The sequence below is a fragment of the Entelurus aequoreus genome, linkage group LG27, assembly GCF_033978785.1.
Source record: "Entelurus aequoreus isolate RoL-2023_Sb linkage group LG27, RoL_Eaeq_v1.1, whole genome shotgun sequence".
In the NCBI taxonomy this organism is placed as follows: domain Eukaryota; kingdom Metazoa; phylum Chordata; class Actinopteri; order Syngnathiformes; family Syngnathidae; genus Entelurus; species Entelurus aequoreus.
This window is the reverse complement of record NC_084757.1, coordinates 26,064,000-26,081,539: the sequence shown is the minus strand read 5'-3', so window position 1 is coordinate 26,081,539 and position 17,540 is coordinate 26,064,000. Positions and strand designations below refer to the sequence as shown.

At 33.3% G+C, this 17,540-nt stretch overlaps 1 protein-coding gene across 3 annotated transcripts in view; it reads right to left on the bottom strand.

Moving 5' to 3' along the window:
* LOC133644348 (LIM/homeobox protein Lhx8) overlaps positions 1 to 17,540 on the bottom strand; it is a 61,747-nt gene that overhangs the window by 14,601 nt on the left and 29,606 nt on the right. For 2 of the 3 annotated variants that reach the window (XM_062038750.1, XM_062038751.1), the window contains exons 4-7: positions 9,281 to 9,401; positions 8,579 to 8,704; positions 8,322 to 8,443; positions 2,376 to 2,596 (exon numbers count right to left, since the gene is read on the bottom strand). In XM_062038750.1, coding sequence (XP_061894734.1) covers positions 2,376 to 2,596; positions 8,322 to 8,443; positions 8,579 to 8,704; positions 9,281 to 9,343 — 532 coding nt within the window. In that variant the 5' untranslated portion in view covers positions 9,344 to 9,401. The remainder of the gene's footprint in view (positions 1 to 2,375; positions 2,597 to 8,321; positions 8,444 to 8,578; positions 8,705 to 9,280; positions 9,402 to 17,540) is intronic. The other variant, XM_062038752.1, reaches the window with a different exon arrangement.

Here is a 17,540-nt window from a genome sequence, read left to right as displayed (position 1 = left end):
AAACATATACTATATGATTCTTTAAAATACAGCAAGGTATTTTTCTGGGCATGATGATGTGCTTTATTGTATTAAAATAAAAATGTAATAGTCAATGATTCACAATTTGCAATTGAAAAATTATGTAGTTTGTTTATTAGGTTAAGGTATTTTTCTAGTATTAAAACACTTGTGTTTCTGATTATTTTTCATGTACAATAAAAGGTAATGCTCAATCGTTCACAACTGGATGTATGATCAATATGTATTGTTTATGCAAGTACAGAGATATATTTTTCTGGCAGTATATTACGGTATTTAACATTATTATTAATAATTAAAAGAGATTTGTTATTTTTTTATTATAATAAAAATTTGTGAAATAAAAAAAGCTTTGTAATAAAAATGTATGATTTATTCATGTCCAGAAAGGCATTTTTCTGGACATTATAAAACAGCTTTATTATCATTGCAGTTGTATAGTAGATTATAGTAGCCCTGTTAAAATAGAGTTGTTTTTTTGTTTTTTTTACAGGTAATGCTCAATGATTCACAAATTGCAATTAACAATGTTATGATGAACATTTATGATTTATTAAGACAAGGTTGTATTTCTGATTATTTTTCAAATAGAATAAACTGTAATGCTGAATCGTTCACAATTGGATGTATGATCAATATGTGTTATTTATTCAAGTACAAAAATATATTTTTCTGGCATTATATTACTCAATTTAACATTATTATTATTAATTAAAAGGGGGTTGTGTTTTTATTGTAATAAAAATTTGTGAAATGAAAAAAGCTTTGTGATAAAAATGTAGGATTTATTATAAAACAGCTTTATTATAATTGCAGTTCTATAGTAGATTATATAGTCCTATTAAAATAAAGTTGTTGTTTTTAGTTTTTTACAGGTAATGCTCAATGATTCGCAATTTGCAATTAAAAGTGTTATCATGAACATTTATGATTTATTAAGGCAAGGTTGTATTTCTGATTATTATTCAAATGAAATAAAATGCTCAATTGTTTAACAATTTAAAAACTTTCTATGATAAATGTACAGTATATAATAAATATGGTACAGAGATATATTTTTCTGGCATAATATTACTGTTTATTATTATTATTATTATTAAAATAAAGTAAAATATATATAAATAAAAATATAGTTTTAGGCCTAATGGTTAACAATTGAAAAAAGTTATGATAAATATGTGTCATTTCTTCAAGTACACAAAGGTCTTTTTCTGGCATTAGATTGCAGTTTTTTATTATTATTATATTACTGAAATCCAATAAAATAAAAACATTTGATGCGTAATGGTACACAATTTGCAAATGGAAACATTTGTGAAACATTTATGATATGTAATGTCTTTTTGTAGCATTACAACTTAATGTGTTTGTTTATTATTCAAATTAAATACAAAAATAATGCACAATTGTTTACAATTGCAAAAAAATATGATGCATATGTATGATTTATTCAGTTGCTGAAATACATTTTTCTGCCATTATATTACAGTTTGTTATGATTATCATTATTATTAAATTAAAAGTAAAAAAAAGTGTGTAATGTTCAATGGTTCACAATTTGCAAATTAGAAATGTGCTAAACTTTCATTCATTATTTAGGTAAGGTATTTTCTGGGCATTTTGATATTAAAATTAATAAATCAATTCATAGACTCAGTTTGAAAATGAAATTTGTTGTGCTTAAACAATATTCTTTTTAGAATTATAACAGTTTTTTTTAATTATTATTAGAATTTTAAAAAGTGCAAAAGGTTCACAATTTGCGCAATTGTGCTAAGCATTCATGATTTATTTAGGTGAGGTATTTTCTGGGCATTTTGATATTAAAATAAAACAAAATGTTCATTGACTCACAGTTTGAAAATGAAATTTGTTGTGCTTAAACAATATTCTTTTTAGAATTATAACAGTTTTTTAAATTATTGTTAGAATTTTAAAAAGCGCAAAATGTTCCCAATTTGCACAATTGTGCTAAGCATTCATGATTTATTTAGGTAAGGTATTTTCTGGGCATTTTGATATTAAAATAAAATAAAATGTTCATTGACTCACAGTTTGAAAATGAAATGTGTTGTGCTAAACAATATTCTTTAAAGCAATGTAGAACAGTTTTTGTTAATTATTATCGGAATTTTAAAAAGTGCAAAAGGTTCCATTTTTGTACAATTGTGCTGATTTATTTCAGTATTTTTCTAGTGTGATAAGACTTTTTTATGATGATGATGATGATGATTGATAATTAAGTGGAAAAGGGATCAATTTAAGGAAAAAGTAAAGGAAATGCAGGGAATGTTTATCAACAGCCTACGACAATATTGTGGAATAAATGTTGTTCCAGAGCATCCATGGTGTACCTTTGTCTGCGGCCCTCTTGAGGTTGTCCAGCATGCAATCGTAGTGGACCCTGCACAGCACCTTGTCCTCCACCAGGGCGAACTCCTCCCCAGTGGACAGCTGCCTCTTGCAGGAGAAGCAGGCGAAGCAGGCCAGGTGGTAGACGCTCCCTTTGGCGCGGCGCACCCAATCTGTGGAGTGGATGTGGCGGCCGCAGCACGCGCACCACGTGCCAAACCTTCTGCGGGTCAAAGGTCGGGAGAGAGCATTTTTAGCCTGATGCACCTCTGACAATATGACATTGTTCTGAACAAAAATATGTATCTGAGAATGAAAATAATATTAACCGTTAACTCTGATTATCTAACATATTCCTATATTCAGATAAAAATTACTGTTTAGTCCTCTAATTATTTTCACATCAATGCCTACCATTGGTCTTCATTTATTAACTGTTATTACTTTAATGAAAAAATATTAAATATAGCCAGCTATCAATCCAAAAAACTACTCAATATTTATTTTACATTGTATTTGTTTAACTAGTCTGTGCTTTATGTAAGCGTGCTTGTTTTATAACAATAATTAATATCAGTGTTCATGCAAATACACAAAATACACCTATAAATAATAATATATTAAATATTATATCAAAACTAAAAAATATTAAATAAATAAAATATGTTTTTTTGTAATTGCGCTGGCAAAAGTCATGTAAAGTCCTAGTTGATAAGTTTGGGGGAAATTATGAATTATGTAATCTATTTTAAATATAGCCGTCCATCAATCTCAAAATTGCTGCATTTTTTATTTGACCTTGATGCTGTTCAAGTAGTCGTTGCTTTAGTAAGCGTATGTGCATAGAACAATTTATAACAATAATAATAACAATGTATTTATACAAATACAAAATATACATACATATGAAATATATCATCAATCAATCAATCAATCAATGTTTATTTATATAGCCCTAAATCACAAGTGTCTCAAAGGGCTGACCATGAATAATATATAAAATATTGTATCGATATAAGTCAAATAAATAAAAGATTGTATGTTTTTTTTTGTAATTGCACTGGCAAGAATCATGAAACGTCTTCTTTTATCAGTTTGGGAGGAAAAATATATTCTGTCATTTATTTTAAAATCTATTCTAATCAATGTATTTGTCCATACAAATACCAAAAAACTTATTATATGTTTATGAAATATACAATACTTAATATATAAAATATAGTAAAACTAAAACATTAAACAAATAGAAGATTGAATGCTTTTTTTTGCAATTGTTTATTTATTTTAATCAATTTATTTGTACATACAAATACAAAAATATATGTACTATGTAAAAGTTGCCAAATGTCCTTAATGTCACAAAATGGCAACAATGCGTTTATAAAAATGCATTATACCCTACTTAATATGTATACTATTCAGGGTTTCATATATAGCTAATAATAATTATGATATAAATAGAAAAATGTATATTACAATTTTGATGATGTAGGTTTGTTTGAATATAGACTGCACTGGCATGAGTCATGAAAATATGTGTTATATAATCTATTTTAATCAATTTATTTGTTCATAAAAATAAATAAAAAATACATATATATTAATGTATTAAATGACAAAAGTTGGTAAAAAAAAATGCACTAGTCTTGCTAAATGTCCTTAATGTCACAAAATTGCAACACTGTGTTTACAAAAATGCATTAAAACATACTTAATACTCATAATATATACTATTTAGTTTTTTATTATCTATATATCCAATAGTAATAATAACAAAAATTGAAAATATTTTATTATAATTTTGATATATAGTTTAAATAAAGATTGCTCTGGCATGAGTCATGAAAATATGTGTTATATAATCTATTTTAATAACATAAATACATATATATTATGCATTAAATGACAAAAGTTGGTTAAAAAAAGATAAAAATAGAAAAAGTGTAATTATAATTACACTTTTTTTCAGTGTTTTATTATCTATATAGCTAATAGTAATAATAACAAAAATGGAAAATATGTTATTATGATTATGATGTATGTTTGAATATAGACTGCACTGGCATGAGTCATGAAAGTATGTCTTTTGTAATCTATTTTAATCAATTTATTAGTTCATAAAAATACATTAATGTATTAAGTGACAAAAGTTGGTTAAAAAAAAGAAAATTGCATTAGTCTTGCCAAATGTCCCAACACTGTGTTTACAAAAATGCTTTAAAACATACTTAATGCTCATAATAGATATTACTCAGGTATTTATATTATCAATATTGCTAATAGTAATAAGAATAAAAACGGGAAACAAAAATTTGTAAAAAAAATAAAAAATGTCATTACAATTTTGATGTATAGTTAAAATAAAGATTGTTCTGGCATGAGTCATGAAAATATGTACTTTGTAATCTATTTTAATCCCTCTATTTGTTCATACACACAAAAATACATATATATTATGTATTAAATGACAAAAATTGGTTAAAAAAAGATAAAAAAAAAGAAAAAGTGCAATTACAATTTTGATGTATAGTTTGAATATAGATTACACTGGCATGAGTCATGAAAGTATGTGTTATGTAATCTATTTTAATACACTTATTGGTTCATAAAAATACATTAATAGTATTAAATGACAAAAGTTGGTTGAAAAAAAATAAAATTGCACTAGTCTTGCAATGTCTAGTCAATGTCACAAAATGGCAACACTGTGTTTACAAAAATGCATTAAAACATACTTAATACTCATAATAGATACTATTCAGTTCTTTATTATCTATATAGCTAATAGTAATAATAACAAAAATGGAAAATATTGCATTATAGTTTTGATGTATAGTTTAAATAAAGATTGCTCTGTCATGAGTAATGAAAATATGTATTATGTAATCTATTTTAATAACATTAATACATATATATTATGCATTAAAAGACAAAAGTTGGTTAAAAAAAGACAAAAATAGAAAAAGTGTAATTACAATTACACTTTTTTACAGTGTTTTATTATCTATATAGCTAATAGTAATAATAACAAAAATGGAAAATATGTTATTATAATTTTGATGTATGTTTCAATATAGACTGCACTGTCATGAGTCATGAAAGTATGTCTTATGTAATCTATTTTATTCAATGTATTATTTAATAAAAATACATTAATGTATTAAGTGACAAAAGTTGGTAAAAAAAAAAATGCACTCGTCTTGTCAAGTGTCCTTAATGTCACTAGATGGCAACACTGTGTTTACAAAAATGCATTAAAACTTAATAGATACAATTCAGTTTTTTATTATTTATATATCCATCCATCCATCCATTTTCTACAGCTTATTCCCTTAGGGGGCGCGGGGGGCACTGGAGCCTATCTCAGCTACAATCGGGCGGAAGGCGGGGTACACCCTGGACAAGTCGCCACCTCATCGCAGTATTATCTATATAGCTAATAGTAATAATAACAAACATTGAAAATATTTTATTATAATTTGATGTATAGTTTAAATAAAGATTGCTCTGGTATGAGTCATGAAAATATGTATTATGTAATCTATTTTAATAACAACAATATATATATATTATGTATTAAATGACAAAAGTTGGTTAAAAAAAGATAAAAATACAAAGTAATTACAATTACACTTTTTTTTCTGTTTTTTTCTGAGCTCTATAGCTGATAGTAATAATAACAAAAATGGAAAATATGTTATTATAATTTGATGTATGTTTGAATATAGACTGCACTGGCATGAGTCATGAAAATATGTGTTAGGTAATCTATTTTAATCAATCTATTAGTTCATAAAAATACATTCATGTATTAAGTGACAAAAGTTGGTTAAAATAAAGAAAGTTGCACTAGTCTTGCCAAATGTCACAAGATGGCAACACTGTGTTTACAAAAATGCATTAAAACATAATAGATACTATTCAGTTCTTTATCTATATAGCTAATAGTAATAATAACAAAATTGGAAAATATTTTATTATAGTTTTGATGTATAGTTTAAATAAAGATTGCTCTGGCATAAGTCATGAAAATATGTATTTTTAATCTATTTTAATCCATTTATTTGTTACACACAAAAATACATATATATTATGTATTAAATGACAAGAATTGGTTAAAAAAAGAAAAAGTGCAATTACAATTTTGATGTATAGTTAGAATATAGATTGCACTGGCAGGCGTCATGTAATCTATTTTAATAAATGTATTGGTTCATAAAAATAAACAAAAATACATTAATAGTATTAAATGACAAAAGTTGGTTAAAAAAAAGAAAATTGCACTAGTCTTGCCAAATGTCCTTAATGTCACAAGATGGCAACACTGTGTTTACAAAAATGCATTAAAACATAATAGATACTATTCAGTTCTTTATTATCTATATAGCTAATAGTAATAATAACAAAAATTGAAAATATTTTATTATAATTTTGATGTATAGTTTAAATAAAGATTGCTCTGGCATGAGTCATGAAAATATGTACTTTGTAATCTATTTTAATCCATTTATTTGTTCATACACACAAAAATACATATATATTATGTATTAAATGACAAAAGTTGTTAAAAAAAAAAAGAAGATAAAAATACAAAAAGTGCAATTACAATTTTGATGTATAGTTTGAATATAGATTACACTGGCATGAGTCATAAACGTATGTGTTATGTAATCTATTTTAATGCATTTATTGGTTCATAAAAAATAATAAAAATACATTAATAGTATTAAATGACAAAAGTTGGTTAAAAAAAAGAAAATTGCACTAGTCTTGCCAAATGTCCTTAATGTCACAAGATGGCAACACTGTGTTTACAAAAATGCATTAAAACATAATAGATACTATTCCGTTCTTTATCATCTATATAGCTAATAGTAATAATAACAATGGAAAATATTTCATTATAATTTTGATGTATAGTTTAAATAAAGATTGCTCTGGCATCAGTCATGAAAATATGTGCTATGTAATCTATTTTAATAACATAAATAGATATATATTATGCATTAAAAGACAAAAGTTGGTTAAAAAAAGATAAAAATAGAAAAAGTGTGATTACAATTACACTCTGTGTTTTATTATCTATATAGCTAATAGTAATAATAACAAAAATGGAAAATATGTTATTATAATTTTGATGTATGTTTGAATATAGACTGCACTGGCATGAGTCATGAAAATATGTGTTAGGTAATCTATTTTAATCAATTTATTAGTTCATAAAAATACATTAATGTATTAGGTGACAAAAGTTGGTTAAAATAAAGAAAATTGCACTAGTCTTGCCAAATGTCACAAGATGGCAACACTGTGTTTACAAAAATGCATTAAAACATAATAGATACTATTCAGTTCTTTATTATCTATATAGCTAATAGTAATAATAAAAAAATGGAAAATATTTTATTATAATTTTGATGTATAGTTTAAATAAAGATTGCTCTGGCATAAGTCATGAAAATATGTATTTTTAATCTATTTTGATCCATTTATTTGTTCATACACACAAAAATACATATATATTAAGTATTAAATGACAAAAATTGGCTAAAAAAAGATAAAAATAGAAAAAGTGCAATTACAATTTTGATGTATAGTTTGAATATAGATTACACTGGCATGAGTCATTTAAGTATGTGTTATGTAATCTATTTTAATAAATGTATTGGTTCATAAAAATAAAAATAAAATACATTAATAGTATTAAATGACAAAAGTTGGTTAAACAAATAAAATTGCACTAGTCTAGAAAAAATGTAATTATAATTTTGATGTAAAGTGTGAATATAATTATTGTTATTGTTCCCAGCAAATAGCAGTACAGTTATGCCACATAAAGATAGAAGGAGTACAATTTAGCCCTAATAAGTCTTACCTTCGCCTTCTGTGCATTTGCAATATGAACAGTAAGAGTTGGGAAGAAGAATCCAAGGTTTACGTGTACGTACCTGAAGTAGTCCATCTTACAGAAGACCTCCTTGTCCTTGATGTAGCAGCTGGCGTGGCTGCCAAGCGCCGCCTGGCACACGCTGCAGCACAGGCAGCGCACATGCCAGCACAGGTCGCTCACCTGCAGGGCACAGCGGTAAACACAGCGAAAGTGAAGAGCATTTTTCTCTTCCGCGAGCCCCGCGGGGCATGACTACCGCTGCCTGCGAAACCACAAAGATCCACAGGATGAAATAAGGAAAACAAATAAAGTTACCTTTAATAAATATTTATCTACTATTTCCTGGTTGCAGCTCGCACACACACTTCTGCTCAGAAGAGGCGCGGCGGACATGGTCTGCAGGGTGGACGCGTCTTCATCCGCCACCTCCGCCTGTGGACCCTGTGGGGCAAACCAAAAAAAAGCACTTTTAAGCACTTTGTTTAGTCCAAAAAGCGTGAGTCCTCCATACCAGGGGGTCCCCTGTGTCCAGAATGTGCTCTTTGCACTCCTCGCACATGATGAAGGCTTTCTCTCTCTCTCCGGCCATCCCATAAATATCATCCTGCCCGCTCACCTTTCACCATGACGACGTCAGGCCCGTTTAGGCGGAAATTGCAATTTAAGAGCGCGCTCGCACGTGGTTACTTAGACAAACAGACCACACTTGAGCCGACACTTGTCCTTTTTAGGCGCATTTATGCTCTTCAGATCTGCGCTCGCACGTCTATTCCGCCTGTCAATCATCCACCCGGCCGCTGCCAAAGGGCATTGATTTATTTAATAACGGCGATTAAAAGAAGACAAAAAGTCGACGGGGTCTCATTAACTGCTTGAGTTTTAATGATTGAGTCAAATTATTGTGCAAATACTGAGCGGTCCAGACTGCTTAAAGAGAGTTTGCTGTGCTAATTGGCAGACGCCATTAAGGCCCGGTGCGACCCGCGGTGCCCGCCAGAACCAGCTGCACGCACTCACCTCATTGCCGTGGCCTCCGTCCACCACGCAGCATTGAACTTTGACCTCGCTCTTCCAGCGCATGGCTCACGCCTCGATCCACACTGCACACTGCTGTTCATCTCGGGGGTGAGTTTAAGTCCTGTGGGAGGATCATAATTCATATTTCAGTGTCACCTCAAGACACGCCCCCCCTGGTAATAATCCGCCTGTGCGGTTCCCAGAAGGGAGACTCGCGCGAGAAGAAGAAGAAGAAGAAAAAGGTGCAGCTTTAAGTCACACAAAAATAAACAATGCATGACCCACTCTTGTTTAGGATCTTCTAATACAGTGTTTTTCAACCACTGACTAGTCTGGTGTGCCGTGGGAGATGATGTCATTTCATCTAATTGGGTTATAAATATTTTTTGCAAACCAGTAATTATAATCCGCAAATGTGCCGTTGTTGAGTGTCTGCGCTGTCTAGAGCTCGGCAGAGTAACAGTGTAATACTCTTCCATATCAGTAGGTAGCAGCAGGTAGCTAATTGCTTTGTAGATGTCTGTCGTAATCCCAATATGTAGAAGACAGCGGGAGGCAGCGTGCAGGTAAAAAGGTGTCTAACGCTTAAACCAAAAATAAACAAAAAACGAGTGCCGCTAAGAAAAGCCATTGAAGCTTAGGGATGGTTATGCAAAATGACACTACAACTGTACTGGCTGTAAAGTAAACAAAAACAGAATGCTGGACGACAGCAAAGACTTGCGGGGCGTGTGGAGCAGACGGCGTCCACAAAGTACGTCCATACATGACATTGATTGATTGATTGATTGAGACTTTTATTAGTAGGTTGCACAGTGAAGTACATATTCCGTACAATTGACCACTAAATGGTAACACCCGAATAAGTTTTTCAACTTGTTTGTCCCCACAAAGAAGGATAGCGTCCGCACGACTTAAATAGTCTTGATTGCGAAAACAAAGCAGGTGCGGGGAATAGCGTTCAAGAAAGACATGAAACTGCTACAGGAAAATTACCAACAAAACAGGAAAAGCCAACAAAAATAGCAGCGCAAGACAGGAACTAAAACACTACACACAGGAAAACACCAAAAACTTCAAAATAAGTCACGGCGTGATGTGACAGGTCGTGGCAGCACACCTACTTTGAGACAAGAGCTATAGTGATGCATGCTTGGTTATGGTTTAAAGTCATATCCAACAATTGCAACGTCTTTTTACTGTCAATATCAGCTGCTGAGTTTTTTTTTTTTTTTAATGTTTTCTGCTGGTAGTGTGCCTCCGGATTTTTTCAATGAATGCAAAAAATGTGCCTTGGCTCAGAAAAGGTTGAAAAACACTGCTCTAATAGGAGATTTAATGCTTTATGTCCATAAGCTGGTGAGAATGAAGTGACATTTCAAGACTTGTTTTTATGTATGAATAAAGTAGGAGGGTCGTTTCCACTGTTTTATGTACGCACACAAATGCAGAGCATATTTGAAAAAGTTGATTATACCAAAATAGTAATTTTTATTGGTATATTAAAAACTACAATACAATTTCATATATTATTTCAGTTTATTTACAATAGTATTTAATCAAGACAGCAGTGGTAGAGATACTTTAAGTATCATTTTCACTGTTAAATGCATGCACACTAGTGTTGTCCCGATACCAATATTTTGGTACCGGTACCGGTATTATTATTTCTATACTTTTCGGTACTTTTCTAAATGAAGGGTACCACAAAAAATTGCATGATTGGCTTTATTTTAACAAAAAAATATATGTACTGCTTGAAATTGCATGCCCTTTTAAACTCTAATAGTAGCCAACATTGCAACAAATACTACAGTATATTATCATACTTTCCAAACATGTTTTTGTATAAATAAAAATAAATAAAAATACTTAACTTTACAGCAAACTACCCATCAATTTAATAAAAATTACAATAACTTTTACGTTGTTCTTTACAGCATATTACTGTAAATTAGTGTTGTCCCGATACCAATATTTTGGTACCGGTACCAAAATTATTTCGATAGTTTTCTGTACTTTTCTAAATAAATGGGACCACAAAAAATGTCATTATTGGCTTTATTTTACAAAAAAATCTTACGGTACATTAAACATATGTTTCTTATTGCAAGTTTCTCCTTAGTTAAAATAGTGAACATACAACACAACTTGTCCTTTAGTAGTAAGTAAGCAAACAAAGGCTCCTAATTTAGCTGCTGACATATGCAGTAACATATTGTGTCATTTTCCATTCTATTATTTTGTCAATATTATTAAGGAAAAGTGGTAGAAAATGTATTATTAATCTACTTGTTCATTTACTGTTAATATCTGCTTACTTTCTCTTTTAACATGTTCTATCTACACTTCTGTTAAAATGTTATAATCACTTATTCTTCTGTTGTTTGATACTTTACATTAGTTTTGGATGATACCACAAATTTGGGTATCAATCCGATACCAAGTCGTTACAGGATCATACATTGGTCATATTCAAAGTCCTCATGTATCCAGGGACATATTTCCTGAGTTTATAAACATAATTGAATTTACAAAAACTGAAAGAAGATTTTGTGATTCTAAAAAATATCAACGTAATCATGGTAGTATTGACTAGATACGCTCCTGTACTTGGTATCATTACAGTGGAAGTTAGGTGTAGATCCAGCAATGGCGTTTGTTTACATTGTGACGCCGGTGAGTGGACCAGTACTTTTCAGAGGCGGTATAGTACCGAATATGATTCATTAGTATCGCAGTACTATACTAATACCGGTATACCGTACAACCCTAGTAGCACACACAAGGAAACATGTCTGAAAAACATTTATAGTGTATTATTATTTTATTACACAACATAAATTATTTCCTATTATTGGGTATATTAAAAAAATACAATACAATTTCATATTTGATTAAAAATTACTTAAAATGGTATTAAATCAAAACAGTAGTAGTTCACATGTGGCGTTTCTAATCGCAAAGATTCTTTATTTATCACTCTAAGCTCTTTTTGGCTGAGCGAGCCATGAAAGTTTTAAAATGTATTTCCGTGAGAGTCATATAATATTTTTTTAACACTGAATACAACTAGATGCGTGCATTTTCAAGGAAGACCAACATTTGTAAAGTATAATAAGTCTCTTAGTCTTTTAATTAACATTGTTATTCTGAAGCTAACCAATAATAAATAACATTTTTCCCATTAATGCGACTTCTTGAACAGGTGCGGTGGAAAAACGGATGGACGGATTAAAATGCATGAGAATGTTTTATATTTTGAACGTTTTTTTTAACACTGTGATTTGATTACCAGCGGAATTATTCATTACTTATCGTGTTAACCAATGTCAGCTAAGATTTATCTGAGAGCCAGATGCAGTTGAGAGCCATAGGTTCCATACCCCTGCTCTAAGCAATGTTTGTAAGTTTTACAATATAACTAAAACTATTCATACTCGCTAACTTCGGTTTTGTTGGATCAGCCGTTTTGCTGTTGTATTAGAGGCACAGTTTGGAAACAATGAAGGCATGAAAATAAATATTTACGAAATATTTCTATGTAAATAACATTTATACTTTCTGAATAAATGATGTGATAATGTTCATCAGTCAACTCATTGGTGTTAATTTTCAATCGATCAAGATAAATAAATTATACCAAAATCAAATTACAGGATGTTATTCATGTAGTTTGCTCATTTTCCTCGACTGCTGCACTAACGTCATGTGTTTTTAAAAAATTTTTTACATACACTGTATTGCCAAAAGTATTTGGCCACCCATCCAAATGATCAGAATCAGGTGTCCTAATCACTTGGCCCGGCCATGGGCGTATAAAATCAAGCACTTAGGCATGGAGACTGTTTCTGGGCCGCTCTCAGGAGCTCAGTGATTTCCAGCGTCTTCCAACATGACTGTGCACCAGTGCACAAAGCAAGGTCCATAAAGACAGGGATGACAGAGTCTGGTGTAGGTGAACTTGACAGGCCTGCACAGAGTCTTGACCTGAACCCGATAGAACACCTTTGGGTTGAATTAGAACGGAGACTGAGAGCCAGGCCTTCTCGACCAACATCAGTGTGTGCTAACTCTTCTTATATTGTCATGTTTGAGCTGCAGTTTCAAATTAAATGGTGCACCTGCTTTTTAAAAGGCGCAGCAGATACTGTAAAACATGAAAAGATAACATGTTGCAGTTGTTTTTGCGACCGTATCTTTCTCCCCGTGCCCGCTGGAGGTCTTGGTGGTGACCAACCTGCAGCGGCATGAACCTATCATACTGTATCTCGCCCGTGTAGCGTGCCTCCATAGAAGATGTGTCCTGTTCCAGCCAGTACATATGAATAGGCTTTATTCCTTATCAGATCTACAAGTCCGCCCTCCCACACATACGCACGCTCACTCCTCCCCAAGCCTCCGTCAGTGATGCGTGCCGATAGAAAAAGGTCAAAGGTGACCGAGCGGTGTTCGAATCAAGTCGGCCCATCTCGGTGTGGCAAGTGTTTTATCATCAAAAGAGCGGCGCTTTCCTCAGACATGAAGACTTCTTCTTGCTTATCAGGCCGACGAGGAGCGTCCCTCATGTGCCAGCCCAGATGTTTGTTGTCATTCCGCTTTGCGGGATATGGAGCAGACAAAAACACCCGCCGCATCCGTCAACAAACTCGTTCAACTGCCGCGTGAGCTCACGTCTGGCCTAGTGTGACGCTGCAGCCACGAGAGGAAGAAGGAAAGTGGGAATAAAATGAGGCTGATAAAGACAGAGGCCTTGTTGTCATCACATGAGGGCATAGAATCATGCAAGTGTCAAGCGGAAGTCTTCAACAGGTGATGCGCTACCCCCAGAGGTCCACAGAGGTACTGGTTAGTTATACTTTTTGAACCACCCTGTTCAAAAAGTATTTATATATATACAGTCGTGGTCAAAAGTTTACATACACTTGTGAGTCTTGAGTTTCCAATAATTTCTACAACTCTTATTTTTTTGTGATAGAGTGATGGAAGCACATACTTGTTGGTCACAAAAAACGTTCATGAAGTTTGGTTCTTTTATGAATGTATTATGGGTCTACTGAAAATGTGACCAAATCTGCTGGGTCAAAAGTATACATACAGCAACATACATGATCAATTTTGGTGATGTAGAAAAGTTACAATCAAATCTAATTAGCTTCATGGCATGGCCTCTTAACTTCACGTGAGTGATTATGATTGACTGAGCCCATTTAAAAAGGGCTCATGTGATGCAGTCATTAGACTCGGTTACAAACGCGACAATGGGAAAGTCAAAGGAACTCAGCACAGATCTGAAAAAACGAATCATTGACTTGAACAAGTCAGGAAAGTCACTTGGAGCCATTTCAAAGCAGCTTAAGGTCCCAAGAGCAACTGTGCAGACAGTTGTTCATAAGTATAAAGTGCATGGCACAGTTTTGTCACTGCCACGATCAGGAAGAAAACGCAAGCTATCACCTGCTGCTGAGAGAAAATTGGTCAGGATGATCAAGAGTCAACTCGAGAACCACCAAAAAGCAGGTCTGCAATGAATTGGAAGCTGCTGGAAAACAGGTGTCAGTGTCCACAGGCAAGCTTGTCTTGCATCGCTATGGACTGAGAGGCTACCATGCAAGAAGGAAGCCCTTGATCCAGAAGCGACACTTTAAGGCTCGTAAGACCTTCTGGAGGAAAGTTCTGCGGTCAGATGAAACAAAAATTGAGCTGTTTGGCCACAATACCCAGCAACATGTTTGGAGGAGAAAAGGTGAGGCCTTTAATCCAAGGAACACCATTCCTACCGTCAAGCATGGTGGTGGTAGTATTATGCTCTGGGCCTGTTTTGTTGCCAATGGAACTGGTGCTTTGCAGAGAGTAAATGGGACAATGAAAAAGGAGGATTACCTCCAAATTATTCTGGACATCCTAAAATCATCAGCCCGGAGGTTGGGTCTTGGGTGCAGTGGTGTGTTCCAACAGGACAATGACCCCAAACACACGTCAAAAGTGGTAAAGGAATGGCTAAATCAGGGTAGAATTAAGGTTTTAGAATGGCCTTCCCAAAGTCCTGACTTAAACCCCATTGACAACATGTGGACAATGCTGAAGAAACAAGTACATGTCAGAAAACCAACAAATTTAGCTGAACTGCACCAATTTTGTCAAGAGCAGTGGTCAAAAATTCAACCAGAAGCTTGTGGATGGCTACCAAAGGTGCCTTATTGCAGTGAAACTTGCCAAGGGACATGTAACCAAATATTAACATTGCTGTATGTATACTTTTGACCCAGCAGATTTGGTCACATTTTCAGTAGACCCAGTTCAGTTCTTATATGTCTTGTACATGTTAAAGAATGGACAATAAACAGCATCTTGAATATTGAATCTTTAATGAATTCATAAAAGAACCAAACTTCATGAATGTTTTTTGTGACCAACAAGTATGTGCTCCAATCACTCTATCACAAAAAAATATGTGAAATGTGAGGGGTGTACCTTTTGTGACAGTCTGTATTAGGGTTGTACGGTACACCGGTATTAGTATAGTACCGCGATACTAATGAATCATATTCGGTACTATACCGCCTCTGAAAACTACCGGTCCTGCACCCCCCGCGCCCCCGTAGTCGTCACGTCATGTCATTGCTGGTTTACGAGCAGATGAGCATGTTCGGCAGTGCACAATCACGGAGTACTTACAAACAGACACAGTGTGTAGACAGAAAAGGGAGAACGGACGCATTTTGGCTTAAAAACTAACGATAAAGGTGAAGGTATAACACTGAAGCGGCTAAAATCCATTCGCAGTCAGCAGTGTTTTAGCTACTTCTAAATCACTAATCCTGGCCTCCATGGTGACAAATAAAGTAAGTTTCTTACTAGTATCATCCCTGCAGGACGAGGAATAGCTAAACATGCTTCACTACACACCGTAGCTCACCGGCCTCAAAATGTAAACAAACGCCATTGGTGGATTTACACCTAACATCCACTGTAATGATACCAAGTACATGAGCGTATCTAGTCGATACTACTATGATTACGTCGATATTTTTTGGCATCACAACATCTTTGTTTTTTTTTAATTCATATTATGTTTATAAAGTCAGGAAATATGTCCCTGGACACAGGAGGACTTTTAATATGACCAATGTATGATCCTGTAACTACTTGGTATCGGGTTGATACCCAAATTTGTGGTATCATCCAAAACTAATGTAAAGTATCAAACAACAGAAGAATAAGTGATTATTACATTTGAACAGAAGTGTAGATAGAACATGTTAAAAGAGAAAGTAAGCAGATATTAACAGTAAATGAACAAGTAGATTAAAAATTCATTTTCTACCACTTGTCCCTCATAATTTTGACAACATAATAGAATGATAAATGACACAATATGTTACTGCATATGTCAGCAGACTAAATTAGGAGCCTTTGTTTGCTTACTTACTACTACAAGACAAGTTGTCTTGTATGTTCACTATTTTATTTAAGGACAAACTTGCAATAACCTTGCATTTAATGTACCCTAAGATTTTTTGTTTACATAAAGCCAATAATGCAATTTTTGGGGGGGTCCCCTTTATTTAGAAAAGTATCTAAATAATTTTGGTACCGGTACCAAATTATTGGTATCGGGACAACACTAGTCTGTATACATTTTGCCTATGAATAAAATAAATGTTTTTTTTATTTCAAATGAATGGCATTTCCAGCACATTTAAAGTAAATAAATAATGAATGAAGGGCCTTTAAGGGTCTTTTCTAGAAAGCAAAGAGCGTTTGACCTCTCTAATGCGTGTCTCCCAGGTAGACTGCTCCATCTCGTCAAGCGCTCGTTTATTTCATTGAAATCAAGGCAAATTGGGCTAGTTTACAATTGACACAAGCAGATTGGCCCGACCTTTTCTCCTTGCCATAAATGGCTGCTCATTGAGTCTGAAGGAGGAGGGGGGATGCCGGAGTAGGGCCTTTGGGGGTTGGTGGGGGGGTGAGTCCTGGTGGCTCTGACGGAGCGCAGGGGGGCGGGGAGTGGGGGCCGTTTCATCGGTGGGAGGGGTATCGGGGTAGAAATCACGGCGCTGAAAATGGCAGTGGGCTGAAAAAAGGGGCCTGATTGCGGGTGTGCGAGTGGGAGCCCAATCAGGACCACAGGAGGAAAAAAAAAAAAAAGGTGCTCTTATCAACAAGTAATGGCCCACTTGACAATCACACAGGCACAAAACGGCTCTGTTTAACGCTGATTGCAACACCCCCCATCACCAAAAACTGTGCGACT